The sequence below is a fragment of the Drosophila navojoa genome, chromosome 2, assembly GCF_054131105.1.
Source record: "Drosophila navojoa isolate 15081-1374.11 chromosome 2, UAZ_NAV_1.0, whole genome shotgun sequence".
NCBI lineage: Eukaryota > Metazoa > Arthropoda > Insecta > Diptera > Drosophilidae > Drosophila > Drosophila navojoa.
In genome coordinates, this window is record NC_142890.1 from 12,740,659 (window position 1) to 12,760,047 (window position 19,389).

The window sequence follows — 19,389 nt, forward strand, 5'->3', positions numbered from 1 at the left end:
ATACTAACTGCAGTAAATATTTTAAACTATAATTAATTTTTGATTAAAGAACTTATTAAATAACTTAACTCTTAATAAAAATCTTATGTCAGAGTCTGTCGAGGAGATATATTGGCTACCGCATATCCTTCTTAGCTTAGCTTTGGCTTCGATTCATTAGCTATGAATGGTATCCCGAATGCGAAAGAGTAGAATCACAGCAGGCAAACGATTTGAATGAGTTTTTGTTGTTGGGTTTGTGGAATTTTTTGGCTCTGCCAATGGCTGGCAAATCGGCCATGACTCGAAATGGGAGCACAAATGCCCATTTGATAATTAAAATTGCATTGCATTAATAACTGAAAATGTCTCGCGGCTTTGGCGTGTTCAATTAAAGTGGATTTAGGTTAAACAGAAGCAAACATCAATATTTGCAATTGGCCCATACGTGCCACAGCGTGTGGCTTTGGCGGTACGAACTTGTTAATTTAAGCAACAAAAGTCACAAACAACTGGCCAAAAAAAAAAAAAAATAAATGAAATCAACAAAAATAAAACTGAAAACGAAAATGAAACGAATGGAAATGCAAAAAATCAAGCAGAAGAAAAGAAAGAAAATCACACGAAATGTGATGACGTCCCCCGACTGCACGTTCCACCCGCCGCGTCGTCTGGGCGAGCCATAAAAATATGAGCATTATTAAAAGCCATGCATGAGCCACGGACATCTGAGAGTGGCCCCAGCCTCCGCCGCCCCCACTGCCCGAGGAAACGGCACGTAAATCGTAAAAAAAGGTTGCCATCAGAACAATACCCAGGCGAACGGCAGCAACGATAGGTGTAGGACGAAGCGCCAAGCGCCGGACGGCAGCTACGTGCCTCAGCTACTTCCATGTGGATCGTCGGCGCAGACATTGTCGGAAAATTGTTTTCGAGAAGAGACCTTGCTGGTCATTAACATCTTGGCACTAGTGTTCTCTAAATCAAATGCCATGTCCAAAGAGAGAACTTTCATATTGACTATCGTCAATTAATCAATGTGAATGTCAGAAGAAATATCAATAATTGATTATGCGAATATATGGAACTACTCTTTGCTTGATTTTGTCAATATTAGCAACTAGTGCAGCTCATCGAATCTGTAGGCAATTCATTCATTGTTCCTTTATTGGCCATGGCTGAGAGTTGAACTCGAGTAATCAAAATGTCTAAATTTATTTACGATTTTTGTTCATATTCTCATAGTTCAGACTAATTTAACTAAAATAAAATTGCAGACAAACAAACGATATGCCGTTGTCTCTGAATTCATTAAGTTTCGATTTTCACACATAAATATTTGATTTGTTTCAGTTGTTCAATTAAAGAGGAGAAAATAATTAAAGCCAGCTCCCACAGCTCGTTCAAGTCTCGAATTGACAAGGAGATATGTTTTCACTGAATTAAAACCAATGTCGGAAGTCAAATCATTAAAATGACATGAGTTTTGATTTAACGTTTGATTTCACAATTTTGCTACGTTTCGAGTCGGGATTTAAAATGTTTGTTTCACAGCCGATGCGTTGCCTGGCAACAGTTTTGCAACTTCTGTAAATACTAGTTAGGTCTTAAAGACAGCTTAAATCGAGCGAAAATATTCGCAGTCAACGTTGAGCAAGTAGTCGACATTTGTTATTGAAGCTTCTGCTGTGGGCGCACCTTTATGACTTGCCTTGATTGATACCAATCGGCTTTCCACGAATTTAAGTCATGATATTTACATTGCAGTAACTGCAGCTTAATGCAGAGAAACAAAAAGCAAAAGCTGAAAAAAAAGTGGAAACTCTATCATCAAAGCCACATCAAGTGGGACATCGGACTGACTGTCTGACTGTCCGACTGACTATCCGGCTGGCAATCCTGTCTGATACGGCATCTTGTTGGCGCTTATGGACCAGGAGTCCACTAACTTTTTAGGTTGATAGTTCAAGCTTTTTGGGCGACGGCTTATGCACATAAGTCGATTATGGTCACCCTTTGCCTAACCACCGTTTCTTATCTGAATGTGTGAGGGAGTGTGTGTGTGTGTGTGTATCTGTGTGTGTGTGTGTACTTAGTTGTTTGCATCTTTTTTTTTTTTTTGTTCATATGACCATAAATTTGTTATGCTGCTCTATTGCCAAGTTCATGTCTGTGCTCAGAGAACTTTCGCAAACAAAATGAAGAAAAAGTCGCAATAACTGTGACAGTCATCAAAGAGTCGAGCTGCTCTGCGGGTGGATGGGGGCGGTGGGTTTTGGTAAGAAAATCGGACTTGGCCAACCCAAGTAGCACACAAAAGTATCAAGTGTTGCTTTTGACGGCTGCATATTGACTTAACTGTAAAAATAACAACAGCGACAGCAACAGCAACAGCAGCAACAACAACAACAACAGAACCATTATACAAAAACAACATACAAGAGATGGGAACAACATCTACAACTAGAAGCCATGGCTATGACAGGCAGAGGCTGGCGGACAGAGAGATATCGCAGATACATGCTGCAGTTGACTAAGTGAGCGAGGGAGCCAGGGGGAGGGAAGGGGCAAAAAAGATGAGGCAATGCCCAGCAGCGGGAGCATGCTAACTGTCCTGCGAGTAAGTTTAGTTGAGTCCAACATAGTGCGGGAGTGAAGGCGGCGACGGAAGCGAAACGATGATGAAGAGAGAGGCGAGCAGCGAGTGGCAGAGAAGAGAGAGGCGAGAGGCGAGGTGTTCGGACCATGTCCATGAAGCGTGCTGCAAGTGTTTGGATTGAGTTGTTAGGAAACTGATTTGATTTACTGAATAATAAAAAACGAAAACATGTAGACAGGCACACGCAAACAGACAGACAGACACTCACACACGTGCAGACAGACAGCCGGACAGACTGACGAACTGGCAAACTGACAAACTGACATACTGACTGACGGGCCATAAACAGTCATAGACACTTGGACATGGCCTTTTGCTACAGATTGGGGCACGAAGTAGGAAGTTTATCAGCTACAATAAGAAAATGTGAAAAGCGTAAATAAAAAATATACAAAAAACAACAACAAACAAACAAACAAACAAAATAAAACTTTTTGCAAGACAAATTTGTTGTCATTGCTGATTTTGTTGTTGTTCCTGTATTTATTATTGCCATTTTTGCCACTGCTGCTGCTGCTGCTTGCTGCTGTTGCACGAGTACAAGCTGAATAAAAAAAATACAAATATATATGCACACACATACATATACATATATATAGAAAAGGACAACACAGAAATAAACTAAAAAATCAAGCTTCGCATATACGAAAACGAAATATAAGACCCATTCAACTAACAAAAATAAAAAATTGCATACTGAAAAGAAAAATTACATTGATTTTGTTATTTTATTTCAGTTTGTTGTTGTTGTTGTTGCTGTTGTTGCTATTGTTAGTGTAGTTGTTGTTGTACTCTATGCTGAAGCGAAAGTGCAAAATTGTATGCATGTGTAACGAGATTTACGAACCGAAGCAGAGTGGAGCGAAGCGAATATACCCTATAGAATTAAGCACTGACTGTATGGATTGACAGATGCGATAGATACGTACAGCTGTCACTGTTTTTTGACAAATGTCTGACAGTGGAGCTAAGTAAATACACATATAAAATATGGTACGTGTGTGCGTGTGCTGGGCTGGCTCGATGGATTGAATTTATTATATGGAATGGAAAGATTGGCATAAAAAAAAAAAAACAAAACCGAAAAAAACAATTAAATTCTTCATTCTTCTCTACAAGGATTTGTTAGTTAACTTTATGCCAAGAGCTTAATGAACTAATTTATTGGTTATTAAGAGATAATTATAAATAATTGTAAAAACAGTTTGAATATCATTTCAGTGACAGAAATTTGCGAATGCGCTTTTTGTGTAACATATAAAATATGGCTTTATAGCGTATAGCTTTTAATCCGTTTGCTTAAATTTGCGAGCCTGGCGAAAGCCGAAATGCATTTCCAATGGCCGTGCATGAACGATATGGAATTTCTTGCAAAAGGCTGACACATTTAATTTATAAAGGAAAACTGAAAACACGCATAAATATAACGAAAAATATTTTACATTTGTGGTCCACCACTCTGATTGTAAGACCCAGATATATGTACAAGCACACACACACACACACACCGACACATATTTATATATATAGACATACATTCAGTTGTTGCTGAAGCGAGGCGTGCTACTATAATGCATGTGCATATACATACATATATGAAAATATAAAATATGGGCAAACATGACGTATGCGTAACATAAACCAAAGACAAATGAACAATTGGATATAAATAAGCGACACTGTACGCCAGCGCACACACTAACGGAGCGAGCGTGATAGAGTGGGGCAGCGCGGTGCGGGGGAGGGATGGTGCCGAGTCGGATGTAAAGTGAGACGAAAATGAAATGCGCTAGGCAACAAAATGGCAAAAATGCAACAGAAGCGTCCCAAAAATTAACAGCAATAGCAGCAGCGTCGGCAACAACAACAGTAACAACAACAACAATAGCAGCAACTACATACAACTACAGCAACTGAAAGAACAACAAAAACAATAACAGAAATGGCGACATGCATGGGGCACAAAAAATGGGCCCAGCAGCTGAGGAGTGAGAGGGCGAGCGGCATGTAAAAAGGCTTTCAATGCATGCTGCATACTTTTAGGCGATGCAGTACTGTGAGCGAGTGACTGAGTGTGTGTGTGTGTGTGTGTCTAGTTAAAGGGTATGGGGTAAGTGAATGTATGCGAGACGCATGGAAAGCGCGATAAAAGCAATGTATAAAAGAGAAAAGAAATGCAAAAAGCCAACACGTCCAAACGATGGGGGCACAAAAAGCAACGTCGCACACATGCACATTTATTTGTATGCATGCATGTGACTGTGTGTGTGTGTGTGTGTGTGAGTGTGAATGTGTATGCATGCATATAGTGTTCAGCCGGGCCGTCGTCCATATGCTTGAATGCGCGTGTTCGCACTTGCACACAAAAAGCAACAACATCAACAACAGCAGCGAATGCGACTACACAAAATGCACAGCAGCCCATTCAAAAACCCCAAACACACTCACACTCACACACACACACACACACACACTCAATGTGTGGGTGTTCGTGAGTGGTAAAACGAGCGCAAGTGGGTAAAAATAAAACATTTTTGCAATTAATTGCGCTCAATTTAAAATGTTGCAAAATTAATTCAAGAGTCATGCCAAATATACAGGCGCAGTCATTTATGCAAAAAGGATGCAGAAGGCAAGCGGACGGACGGCGGGCGCAGGGCGGGCGGCTGAGGTGAGCTATGGTAATATGGCAGCCGGGTGGCGCCAGCAGCGCTGCCGTGCTGTGACCAATGCACAGTTGAATTGCTGCTCAAGCGAGCAGGCAAATGTGCAGCTGAAATGCTTGCGGATAGAGAGACACGGTAATGGACAAGGACCAAGGACCAAGAGCCAAGGACCAACGAGCAAAGACTGCATACAGAAGCGGGTGGCAGGCAAGAGGCAAGTAAATGTGGCGTTGATGAGCGTTGTATGTGAAGGCAAGGTGCAAGATGCAGTCGGACGAAGAGGCCCGCAGTGTTAAGACAACGATGGACAGGAGACAGGAGACAGAAGGAGGCGGGGCAGAGGGAATAAGGGAAAGCAAGCTAGCCAGAACCACACACGAAGTTAAAGGCAAAGGCAATGCCCACCGAGAACTCCATGAGAGCAGGGCCCGCACACGGAGTCGACAAGAAGCCAACAATAACAAGTAGGACAGCCCTGGTCGAGGTGCCCGACTATGAGACTCCCTGAAGAACGTCAGATCAACGTTTTTAAATATACTACGGCCCGTGGCATAAGCATTGAAATATTCAAGGCATTAGGAACTTGCACTTTCACAATCTAGTTGCATGTTTATCAAACAGAAGTGAATAAAATAAAATGATGAAACTCTTAACATGTAGAGAAGCTGACATCTCTTCAGGACTGCAAACATCTTATATGTGTTTGTCACAGCGCTTCAGCTGTACTCACACCGCCTCCTCACGTCTATAAGAAACAAAATCAAAGTAGAAATTGAATAAAATATATAAATGAAATAAGAATTGAGGAATTCTCATCGCATCACTCAACTCCGCCGTATCACCGCTCGTGTGATTAGCGCAAATTCGAATGTCTTCTATCTGAACTAAAGCAGCGGCTGCAAGTTCAAACACAATTCAATCGCAATTGCGATTCCTGCACGCGTTCGAGCGCGTGATTACATGAGAGCAATGTGTGCACACGTAAGGCAAAAACGCTTAGAACAGCACAGAGCTGTTTGCCACGTGCGTTAGCTACAGATTTGTTTAATATATAATATGTAATATTATATATCAAATTCAAGGGAAAAGATTGGAGACTTTGGCCTTACAAAATTATGTCTCATACATAATTTTACAACCAAACGATGATCAGGCTTATAATCGATAAGTAAAATGGAATATCCATTTTTGTTTACCAAAAGTCTGAAAAGCCTTCGGGTCGCTAGCTCTTATAGGTTATGAGATCGATGTGTTCAAATATACGAACAGATGGACTGATCGACAGAGCTCGCCGTGATCAAGAATATATATTCCTTATGGAGTATGCCACGCCCCATTCCGGCTGTAACATACATTTTAACAAAACCGTGATACCCTGATTTCCCACTCTCGATGGATTCAGGGTATAAAAATGACAGAATCCAGCGCAGTTGAAAGCAAGTTCATTTGCAGCCAAGGAGCCAGAGCAGGGCTGCTGTCCAAGAAAGCCAACCAAATGAGCAAACCGCACAAGCACACACACGCACACACACACATACACACATACACATTTGCAGTCGTACACACATGTAACGTTCACAAGATTGTAAGTCAAATGGGTTTTCTTGTTGTCGTCGTAGTCGCCGTCGCTGGCTTGTCTGGAGCTGCCTACAACAACGGGGAGCTCGAGAAGCCGACGCAGTCGAAGCAGAAACAGAAGCAGCAGCAGCAGCAGCAGCAGAAGCAGTTGAAGTTGCCGGTCCGGAAGTCGGCAGTTGAAATTAAGCCAACAGCAATTATGGTAACGAATGCAGCAAGCAGCGGCAATTACAATCCAGCAGTTGTTAAGAATTTTTCAACCATTAAAGCCACAAACAATCTGGCTCGCACACAAAGGAGCCCTGCTTTGGGCCCTGAATCAGCAGCCAGCTGTGCTTCAATTGAAAGCCAGAGGCTGAGTTCATTGACAACTTGTCATAATTCCGTCGAGCATGTCAACTGCTGTGGCATCTAATGGAAACACTTCGATCTCAATCATCCTTTACGAGTGGCTTTCAATTATAATGATATTTGCGAATTGATTGAGCAATCACGACTATTAGATAACTCATGTCAAACAAATGTAGCCTTTTATCCAGCCATATGGGTTATCTTATCGCAGCGACCTACTCCGGCTCGCCTAGCTGTACAGATATAAAAATAAAAAAATAAATCAAGTGAAGAAGAAGCGAGCACAAACACGCGTGCCCGGTTCAATGGGGCTATTGCTAAAAGCGTTCAGCACAATGCGTTTTACAAACTCCCTAAAGCTATTTCGAAACCAACTTTTTTCTCAGAAAGTACAACAAAAACAACAAAAAAAGAAGCGAAACGACAAACGAAGTTTTTTGCTACGTCTAGTGGGAGCGGGGCATAGTGGCGGCATCCTCATGTCCCGGTGTGGGCAAATAAATGCCAAGTGCTACGCAAAACCAAATAAAGTCGAGCACATGCACACAAACACACACACACACACACACGCACACAGCTCTCTCAGGATACTTACACGCACGCACATTTAACAGTAACAGACGTTGGCAATGAACACAAATGCACAGGCCATGCACAGTGGAGCAACACAGGCGAAACTGTAATGAATTTATTATTTACGTATTTTTTTATGTGAATATATATTCAAAAGTTTATTTTCCGATGCGAGTGCCATATGCCATAAATATTGAAATATTACATATTTGCGCAGCACAACAATAAATTTACATTTTATTTATATATTATACAAAAATTTACAGATTATATATATGAGCAAATTTTAATTTTCTTTTTGTTTTAAAATTAAAATCAAATTAAATGAAAATATTATAAGTTTAATTGTTTCATTATAATTGGAAATTACAAATGAGAAAATATTTCTTAACTTAAACCTAACTAAAGTTAGTTAGATACTTTAAATTATTGTTGCTTAGGGCATAAAGCATAAATGGTATACAATAAATAAATAAATAAATAAATAAATATCCGAGGAAATTACTGTAATTATTAATGAAAATTTCAAGATTATCATATGACAACTCAGTTGGACAACTTCTTTTGCTTCTGGCTCGCATTCATATGCAATTTTTGCTAACATGTTTGAAAATGTATATAAAATGTATATATAAAAAATTTTATTTAAGAGAAATTATTTGTTTAATATTGTATATTTATTTATATATTTTATTATATTATTAAAAGTGTGAATTTGCTCAAGTCCCAAACTTGTCTCTTAGTAAAATAAAATTGTATTAAAATTTATCTTAATTGATATTTATTTCATTATAATTTAGGCAGAATTGAACCAGTGTTTAGTTATGGCAAGTAGGCAACCTGCAGAGTCTTTTGGTCCTTTAGTTGCTCAATTTCAGTTTCACACTTCCGTCGCCACAGACATACACACGTGCACACTCACACACACACGCACACTCACACACACACACACTTTCACACATATGCAGATGGGTGTCCTTTGGCTGCAGGCGTAAAAACGTGAGGCGTACAATTTACGCCAGAAAAACAACAACATGGGCAACAACAAAAGTAACAGCTATGAGAACAGCCATGATGATCATGGGGGAATGCGCGAGAGAAAAGAAGGAGACAGGGATGGCAACGACGACGGAGACGACGGCGACGACGATGCCGTCGAGGAGTGCGCTAAAGGACATGCAACAACAATTAAAGTTTGAAAGAAGCAGCGCCGGCGTCGCCGCTCGACACGGAAAAAGTAAACCGAGCAAAAGTTGTTAACGGCGCATAAAAAATGAAAGAAAAACTGCACGAGACCAGGCAGGCGTCCATGTAGAGTTCGGGGCTACAGCTGACACTGGAGGCGGGGGGCTGGGGGCGTCGGGAGGCGGCAGGCAACTGGCAAGTGGCAGTCGTGCAGTAAAAGGCACGCGCATGAAGCCGGAGGATAGCAAATGGTCGGACGACCGGCTGGGACAGACAGATGTGCAGGACGAGCCGAACAGACGGACGGGGCAAAGTTTTGGGCGAACAGACAGCGGCAAATTCGCATGCAAATTGTGCGCGAAAAAAGTTGAGAAAGCGCCAAAATGAAAGAAAATTCGACTAGAGAGAAAAGGCGACGAGCGGCAAGGAGCCGGAGAAACTTGTGCCGCATGCATAGACGACGAGGCGCACACATGATGTCAGGGCTTATATGCCTCACCCCCTCTCTGCATGTGTGTGCGGGTGTGTGTGTGTTGGAGCTAAAACATAAATGTAAACAATGAAATTATAAAATAAATAGAGGGGGGAGGGGCGCAGCGAGGGAGGGCCAACAGTTTATTTGCTATGCCTACGAGTGGCAGACAAACAGACAGCGGAAGAGCTTTTGCTTGTCATCATTTCACGACCCGCTGCCGCTGGCAAAAGGTGTGAGACAACGGCAATTATCACAATTGTGCCGGCACACTGTGCGCCGCTGCCATTGTTATTTTTGCTGCTGCCTAGGGGCAAGGGGCAAGGGGCAAGGGGGGGCCGGGTACCCTCGACGCGACGCCAGCAGCCGTGAAAACCAAACCTACAATCATAGCCATTGCTATTCATTCATTCAGTCGTGCAGCAGCAGCAGCGAGCCGTGAGCCGTGAGCAGTCGCCGCCAGCCTAGAGCCAAGAGCAGCACTAGCATCTTCCACACCCACAGCCACACCCACAGCCCTATTCGCACCCTTGCCCGTGCCCATTCGCATTGCTATTCATTTGGCTCTACGCATTGTTCGTGCGCGACTCCTTGCCGGCCTTTTGTTCCACGCTCCTGTTTACATTTACACTTTGAAAGCATCATTTCTATGCCACGTCTAATGCTCAAGGCTTTTGTGGCAGCAGCGCGAGCAACGACGACGGCGACGGCGACGGCAGCGTTGCCTACTTTGCGGCGCATTTAGTTAAATTGTTTATTTACATCTTTCCCTGTCTCTCAGCCAGTCACTCATCCAGCCTTGCCGTCTTATTCCGCGTCGCTCCAACAGCCACGTCTGCTTTACAGTTTGTTCACAATCAATTAAAAGTGAGGCGCCAATGTTTAATTTAGCTAAAATGCAACGCTGCACTCGCCTTGCAAGCTGAATTAAGCGATATTCTGTGCCCTGACAGCGGTTTTAATTAGCAGCTCCCCTTCTGGCTGAATCGCAAATTGAGTTATTAGTAGCTAATTATTGAACTTTTTAATGCAGACAGTCAAATAGTTTGCAGCCAGCCGCTGACAGCGAATATAAATTGGCTACCCAGCTGCCAGCCAGGCAGATTGCCAGCCTCCAGTCCGCGCAGTCTGTCCAGTCTGCCCAGTCTGCCCAGCTGCCAAGCTGCCAGCCGGCGATGCTATAAGTCCACTCTTTCAGTCAGAACTCTAAGCTTCGAGCGTTCGGGCGTAAAAAGTCGCCAATAATTGGCTACTAATGGCGCCACATAAAAACTTTCCCGACTGCAATAAAAAATCTCATTGAGCAATGCTGCACAACTTTTCTGCATACAAAAAAATAAAAAATCAGAGAAAATAAAACAAAAGTTAAACAAACAAAAGTGTACGACGAATTGATACCTTGTGATCTGGGATTGATTGTCCGTATCCAGCTATGTTTAATGTTATTAACACAATGTTATTAACATATGCTATTAGCATATAAACAAACATTTGCGTAAAGATAAATAAAAGTGTAAAAAATAAATAAATAAAAGCAATAAAAAAATTAAAAAATAAAAAACAAATTAAAATAATATTATCTAAATATAAAAAAAAAAAATTATTTATAAAAATAAATTTAAAAAATATTTAGAAATAAATATATAAAATATATAAATATAAAAATAATATTGAAAAAATTGTATATAAGAATAATAAAAATAAAAAATAAAATAAAAAAAATAAAAATAAAAATAATATATAATATAATATAATATAATATAATATAATATAATATAATATCATATATTATAATAATATATAATATAATATAATATAATATAATATAATATAATATATAAAATATAATGCACAAAATAAAAAAAAACATTTTTTTTTAACTTTCAAAATGTTTCCATGTATAAATTATTTATTATTTTCCAATTTGACTTTCATATAAAAATCCATCTTCTACTTTATTGTCATAGTGCATATACTCCTTTATGGCATTTCCCAGGGTATTAGGCGCAATCAAAGCAATAAGAAAAGTGAGCCAAACAATTAACATTTTCATTTTGTGATTTTCTGCTTAAACTTTGCATCGTTATTTATCGCACTTGTCAGTGCTGTTGTTGTCACTGTTGTTGTTGCTGTTGTTGTTGTTGTTGTTGTTGTTAGCGTTGTTGCGGTTGTTGCCAATGCCAGCGAAATTCATTATCCCCAATGACCAGCGCAACTGCTAGGGGAATGCCAGGTGGGCTACCTGCAGCGAGCATCCGTTGTCATATCAATGCCGGCGCATGTGTTAATGGGCGCGGCTGGAGGCGAATGTGGGGGCGTTGGCTAATGGGCGGAGCATGCCACCCGCTTGCCACGCGCATTATTGCAAACAATTTGCCCTGTTTGTGTAGTGGACAAATGACAGTCAGGCGGGCGGGCTGGGCGGTCTGGGCGGTCGGGGCGGTCGGGGCGGGCATGGGCGACTGACGGCCAAGGGACAAAGGACAATGCCAGAACTGCGACTAAAGCCCGCGTTAGCAATCGGAAATGTTACCAAAGTTCTACAGCAGTCACACACAGAGAGAGAGTGTGTGAGAGTGAGAGAGAGAGAGTGAGAGAGCCGCGCCTTGCAGGCATACCGTAAAACTCACACACGCACACACACACACACACACACGTCACACTCACGCAGCTGTGGAGTCGAGCGCACAATGTGTGTAGTTGCATGCACTCAGTCGTGACTTTGTGGATTTGTGCGAGATCCCGCCCAGCAGCCCCTCTTCGCAACTTGACTTTGGCTTTTTAGCCCCGCAGTGTTTGTTTTAATTTAAATAAATGAGCTTAAGCCTGATCCTTTAAGGCCCGGCCCGCTGCTTATTTGCTGGCATTGCTGTTGTCGCTGTGACAGCAGCTCCGCGAGGCTGACACGCCCACGCTGGCCCATTGCCCCATTGCCCGTTTGCCCGTTTGCCTGTTGGAGTCCGAGCAAGTGCTCAGCACTTTTAAGTGAAATCACTTTGCCGCTTAGCAGCGTCGGTCATTTACAGTTCACCATTAGCCTTTAGCAACGCAACTGACCCGCCCACCTCGGGGCGCCATCAACCGTACGGCATAGGCATTTAAGACATTTTCCATTCGCTGGCCGTAGGACCTGGCTCAGCTGTCAGCGAGCCAGCTCGCTGCTGACGCTTGTCGCTCAAGTGCTTGCCCCTCTTTGTTGTTGTTGTTGTTGTTGTTGCCAGCTGTGCTACTTCAAAAGGTTTGGGCGCTGTGTTAGTTCGCCTTTGCTCTTTTTGTTACCGCCGGCTCAGCTGCCACTTTGCTACAACGCTTGCTCACTCAGCTGCTGTCTCACCCACACTCCAGCACCCCCACCTCTCTCTCTCTCTCTCTCACTCTTTCTTCGTATGCCTGTGTCTTTCTCTTGGGCAGCTGTTGGCATACCTTGCAGCTGCAACTGCGCTGATTTGCAGTTTCTACTTTCTACTTTTCATTTGTTTGCCGCACTTTTTCCTTTTATCCTCCCATTCCCTTTTCTTCTTTCTTTTTTTTGCCATATTTTCTGTTTACACGGCAAATTTATTTATGTTCGCGCTGTGGCACATTTTTCGGAGCCCATTCTTAAATATTCCCTTTCTTGAGTGCGGATGCAAATTTGTTTTTCCTGACAGCGACAAAAAGCGCCCAAATAGCTATAGAAGCAAACGCAATTGTTAAAGTTGATGAGTTGAAATTTCACTTCAAGTTTGAATTCCGCTGGCATTTGCACAACAATTTAGCTCGCTCATAAATTGCATTGCCTCGGACTGTGTGCCACAATTAAAAATTAAATGTTCTCACACACACACACACACACACACATGCACACACACTTACCAGCAGCAGCATAAAACTTTGTGGATGAGCTGCCGGCAACATTTTGTTTTGCCTTAATGCTTAAAAGTAGTTATATGCTTATCCACTTAACTGCTCCATAGACAGCAATGCGGAAGCATTCCAAGAATTAACTACAAAAACTTAAACACATATGCATATAAACTATATATTTATTGAAGGAACTTGAGCACATTTGTTTATCATCTGTGAGCTCTCTAAGAAAACAACTGAATTGCAATGGGCAATTGGTTTAAATATAAATATTTATATATTGCCATACATTGTAAATAGTCAGGTGAATTACAGTAATCTATATTTGCAAAACATGAAAGGAAATAATGCCCACTAGATAGAGAGACAGATAAAGAGCTATCGAGCGCAAGCTAATCAAATAGATTCCGAATTTAATTTTCATGTAGAGTTTGATTGGAGTATGATTCTTATTGAATTGGCTAGATTGCAGAAATAAATTAATATTTATTATTGTTAATTAATATTCATGCCCTACTCTCAAAATATTCTAAGATGAAAATATTCTAAATTTAAGAGGTTGCTCTTCAAAGGGATAATCGGTAGAGTATAGCACATTTAGGCTCTTTAGATCCAAACTTTGTATGTCTTAGCTTAATTAACGATTCTTAGGCTCTCGTCATGTAAACATTTATTCACATAGAACTCCTCTTTATTTCCCTTGAACCTACTCTGAGTGCAATATACATTTTTTGTTCGGCAATAAGCTTAGCACTGCATCTGCTTACTCCACAGATCTCTGAATACTATTGCATAGAATATCAAAGGTATTCCATGAGTATGTTAGCTAATGAGCATCAATAAACCAAAAGAGTTGAAGAAGAGCTCTGACCTAGAGCCTTCTTAGTTCCTCGCTATGCAAAATTCGTTCGATAAATATCGATAAATCGCATTATTTTGGTCTTAGCAGCCCTCTGGTCGTGGTCAGCTCTTTAAAGTATGCATAGCAAAGCTATTTTTATTGAACACAAAGCTCTCTCAGTGCTTTGTTCAGAAATTCAATTATGCGAATAGGCGAACAATATTATTTAATCAATCGCGGTGTGCTGTGCTCTGTTGCTGGTGCTACTCCTGCTACTCCTGCTGTTGCTGGCCGTGGCAGCTGCACTGTCGCAACTCTGTGCAGCCAAAAGGTAATTCAATAAGCAAATCGCATTTCCGTTGCTAGAAAGTTGGCTTCCTTGGCATCGCATCCACTGACGGCATTTCGCGCATTTTAGCCCCGTGGCATCGGCATTGACACCTCGTCAAAAGTTTGCACTTGGCCCGCCCCGCTCGCGCACCGCTCGCGCACCGCTCCGTATTTGACTTGAATGCACTTTGGCTTCGGCCTGGCTTGCTAACTGGTTTACTGCAAATTCAGTATTAGCCCAGCGCTCAATTTCACACAGAAATTAAATTACAGATGCAGCAAAGTGCAGCAGCACGCTGGATGATGGTTCCTGGTGGTGCCTGGTGGTGCCTGCTGGTGCCTGCTGGTCCCTGGTGGATGCTGGGCAAATGAGCGCACATCTCGTTAGTTTTTGCGTCTTGAAACTTTTTTAATATTTACATTCATATTTTGCACCTTTGGCTTTGGCTTTGGCTTTGGCTCGCAGCTCGTGCTCTTATTTTGTTCCAGTTATATTTTATTTTGCCGCTCGTCGTCAGAGCGTACCGTTTTTTTTTTATTGCTGGGCGGATGGGCGTGGCACTATGGCCATGCCATAAATTTGTGTTTGTGTTGAAAATTGCATTTGCGTTCACTTTGAGCAGCGGCTAAAGAAGATAGCAGCGCCAGCGGACCATGGCTCTGTGCCGGACTGTGGGCCATATTGGCCGCGCCTAAAAGCAGCCAACGTAACATTGTTAAACTGTGCGCCGCACATAATCAAGTTAACAGCGCCACAGCCCCCCCAGCACGGCCCACTGAGCTCCACAAACAGCTAGCCCAGCAGTCAAGCAGCCCAGCACTTGATTGCTATTGTTGCAGCTTTGGTGTTGCTGCTGCTGCTGCAGCACTTAAACTAAACTCAATTGCAGTTGTTGTTGTTGTTGTGAAATAAATTTTTGGTTTGAAATTTTTGATGTTTTGTTTTGGGTGTTTCGGGAGTTTTGGGTGTTTTTGGGTGTTTTATGGTGATGCCATTTTATTTAGTTTTTGCTATTTTTTCGTATTCGCTTGCAGATGTCAACAGCACTTGGGAATGATGCAGATGCAGTGAAATCAAAGCCCCTTGCGCAATTTGCACAAACAACGCATGCGGCAAATAGCAATAGAAATAGAAATTCAAATGCAAATAGAATTTGTGGCGTTCGCTACAAAAAATACCCATAAAATAACAAAAGCAGCAACAACGGCAACAACGGCAGCAGCGAATCGAGCAACAGCTGCTGCAAATAACAAACGTCAGCTGCAGAGCGCAAAAACAAGCCGCAACAACAACAACAACAACAGCAGCAGCAGGAGGGGCAACAACAATAACAACAACGATAACAAAATGAAGAGCCATTTAGGCCTGCTCTTTGTCATTTTGATAATGGCCGCCAAATGCGCCAATGGATATCCACAGAATCAGCATCATGGTAAGTAGAGCGTCGAGCTGGGGCAAGCATTCAATTGCCCCCATTGGCCCCAAACATCAAATTCTAATTCAATTTAATGCCACGTGCTGTGCACAGAGTTAAACTCACAGCTGGATCCCGATCCGGAGTTTATTGGCTTCATCAACAATGTCACGTATCCGGCTGGTCGTGAGGCCGTTCTCGCCTGCTCCGTGCGCAATCTGGGCAAGAATAAAGTAGGTCAACAATTCCATTCACCTGGCTGGCTCAAGTTGCACAGCTTCTAATTTGTTTTGATCGTTTTGTTCTCAGGTCGGCTGGCTGCGTGCCTCCGATCAGACGGTCCTGGCCCTGCAAGGACGCGTCGTAACTCACAATGCGCGGATCAGTGTAATGCATCAGGATATGCACACGTAAGTGAGGAAGATTTATGGGTTAATTGACAAATGACAAAATTAATTTTATTTTAGCTATTTTATTATTTTTTATTTTATTCATTATTAATTAATTAAAGCGTGTGTAAATTTTTCGACTGGCAATAATATTATTTTTATTAGTAATTTTATAATTAATAATAATATAAAATTATTATATAATATATAACAAATGTTTTTATTATTATTAATATTACTATTATAATAATAATAATAATAATAATAATAATAATAATTAATTATTATTATTATTATTATTATATTTTATTTTTTTTTTAATGAACTATTCATATAATTAATAATAATATTACAATTAAATTAAATATAAAAATAAGCAAATTTATGAAGCAACATAGACCTCTATAATTAATTCTATAAGCTGTTTAATTCCTTTTATTTCAGCAAATTTTTAAAGCTTTTTTATTTTAAAGAGAGCCAAATATGCAAGAAATAAGTGTCATAGACATTTTGTGCCATAAAGCGACTGAATGAACCTTACCAAGTCTGGGCAGAGGTTGAAAAGTTGTTCGATGTTCAGTTCTTGTCCATTGAATAGACTTGGGCCGCTTAAAAAGTTTTAGTTTCGAAGAACTTCGATATACTTAACTTAACTATATAAAGACTTGAACTATTATATATTGATTTATATGGGTAGAACTTGAAAATTTAATAACTATATTCAAGCTAAATTTAGCTGAAAATGTGAGAGTAATTTAAAGTTTGTTTCGAGACAGAGAATGTTTGTCATATCTTAATATATGATCTGTGCCCTTAAATAAGTAAGATTTATTTACTTTCTTTTAACTCGTACCTATTTAATATATAATATTAACTTAAAAGTCATCGAATGTCACCTTAGACGTTTCATAGCTTATAAATGAGGAAATGAAGGCTGCGAAACATCTTACCAAGGGGGTAGATTGAACTAGTATCTTCAGCTAACTTAGAGATCTCCCATGCACTTTAGCTTTATCCATTTGGTAAAGCTTTTTCTAGTACTTTGAGGTCTATGAAGCCAACATAAATATAGTCGATTTATTGACAACATTTCAACTTGATATATATATTATCTTAATCATAATATTACGTAATATCCTAACATCCCTCATTTCTGCATTTACCCATCTGTTGTTTTGTTATATTCCCACATTCTTACGGCCAATTAGCTGGAAATTGAAGATCAGTAAGCTGAGGGAGTCGGACCGCGGCTGCTACATGTGCCAAATCAACACGAGTCCCATGAAGAAACAGGTGGGCTGCATCGATGTGCAAGGTATGTGAGAGTTGCTCCATTGAAATGAATGTTTGAGTATACGTAATGCAATGTTGGTTGTTCGCAGTGCCACCGGACATTAGTAACGAGGAGTCGTCGGCCGATCTGGCCGTGCAGGAGGGCGAGGATGCGACGCTCACGTGCAAGGCCACGGGCAATCCGCAGCCGCGAGTCATCTGGCGGCGTGAGGATGGCGAAATGATACTAATTCGTAAGCCGGGCAGCCGGGAGCTAATGAAAGGTGAGTGCCGCAACATCATGTTGCCCGACAGCTTAAGCTCCATCACAATCCTCGCCCACAGTGGAAACCTACAATGGCTCCTCGCTGAGGCTGATGCGCCTGGAGCGCCGTCAGATGGGCGCATACCTCTGCATCGCCTCCAACGACGTGCCGCCGGCGGTTAGCAAGCGCGTCTCCCTAAGCGTACAGTGTAGGTATCCTGTGCCTGTGTCAGTGGGATCAGTGGGCTTCATTGTTGCGTCTGTCATTCCCCCATTCCAGTTGCGCCCATGGTGCGTGCCCCCAGCCAGCTGCTGGGCACGCCGCTCGGCTCCGATGTGCAGCTCGAGTGCCAGGTGGAGGCCTCGCCGTCGCCCGTCTCCTACTGGCTGAAGGGCGCGCGCACTTCGAACGGGTTCGCCAGCATCTCGACGTCCAGCCTGGAGTCCGGCTCGCCCGGGCCCGAAATGCTCTTGGATGGGTGAGTGGTTGAGCCGATGGCCAATATTTTTAGCCAAACATAGCTAACGTATTTGCCATTCAGGCCCAAATACGGCATCACGGAAAAGCGCGATGGCTATCGCGGCGTCATGCTGCTGGTGGTGCGTTCCTTCTCTGCCTCCGATGTGGGCACCTATCACTGCGTCAGCACAAACTCGCTGGGCCGTGCCGAGGGCACGTTACGGCTATACGGTGCGTATGCGTTATCGCCACACACACAAACACAATTCCCATGCTCCACGGCCCATGGCCCCTGCCCCATTCCCTTGCGATTTGTCTAACCTTTGACCTTGCGATTGTTTCAGAAATCAAGCTACATCCGGGCGCCTCGGCCAGCAACGATGAGAGCCTCAATTTCATTGGCGGTAAGCTCCACACACTTTTGCCGTACGCTCCACAATTCTCAAGCCAATTACTGACGCCGATTTCCGATTTCTCATTTCCGCCGGCAGGTCTGGACGACGAGGCTCGCAATGTGGCCGCCGTCTTCAAGCACACAGCGTGGCTGATGCTGCCTCTGCCGCTGCTTCTGTCGCTGCCCCTGCCGCTGCCGCTGCCCCTGCCGCTGCTGCTGCTGTGCGCTTGGAGCGCGTGATATCAAAACTGAGCGAGAGCCGGCAATCAAGTATTCCTACAGGTGTTACCCAGCCCTTGAGCCGATGTCCCCCCATCCCTCCGCAAAGTGTTTCGCTTACGCTCCCGCTCAAGCCCCGCGACCCCGGCAATTCCTTATCAGCGTCTGTGTTGTTTGTTGTTTTTGTTTGGGCTTTCAATTTGTTCCCTTTGTTTGGTTCTTTTTTACAATTTCTTTTTAACATTTTTATAAATATATATACATACAAACATACATACATATATGCAACGTACTGCTAAACATATTACCAAAGCGCTGTGGGCCCCGAAGCTCCCCCACCCCGCGAATATCATTTAAATACGTATCACGAGAATTGTTGTTCAAAGTCCTTTCCCCTCATAAATAACCGAAACGAAGAAGAAAAACCCAAGAAATGGCAGATGGAAAATAATGCCAAAAAAAAAAAGTAAATAAATATGTCGCATTGCATATGAA

The 19,389-nt window shown here is 42.2% G+C and overlaps 1 protein-coding gene across 2 annotated transcripts in view; it reads left to right on the forward strand.

Annotated features, from left to right (window-relative positions):
* DIP-gamma (Dpr-interacting protein gamma) overlaps positions 1-19,328 on the forward strand; it is a 48,180-nt gene extending 28,852 nt beyond the window's left edge. For both annotated transcript variants that reach the window (XM_089259188.1, XM_089259191.1), the window contains exons 2-11: positions 15,516-15,913; positions 16,010-16,128; positions 16,205-16,305; positions 17,493-17,599; positions 17,667-17,840; positions 17,902-18,030; positions 18,102-18,300; positions 18,364-18,512; positions 18,626-18,685; positions 18,773-19,328. In XM_089259188.1, coding sequence (XP_089115314.1) covers positions 15,589-15,913; positions 16,010-16,128; positions 16,205-16,305; positions 17,493-17,599; positions 17,667-17,840; positions 17,902-18,030; positions 18,102-18,300; positions 18,364-18,512; positions 18,626-18,685; positions 18,773-18,915 — 1,506 coding nt within the window. In that variant the 5' untranslated portion in view covers positions 15,516-15,588 and the 3' untranslated portion in view covers positions 18,916-19,328. The remainder of the gene's footprint in view (positions 1-15,515; positions 15,914-16,009; positions 16,129-16,204; positions 16,306-17,492; positions 17,600-17,666; positions 17,841-17,901; positions 18,031-18,101; positions 18,301-18,363; positions 18,513-18,625; positions 18,686-18,772) is intronic.
* Positions 19,329-19,389: the final 61 nt, after the last annotated feature.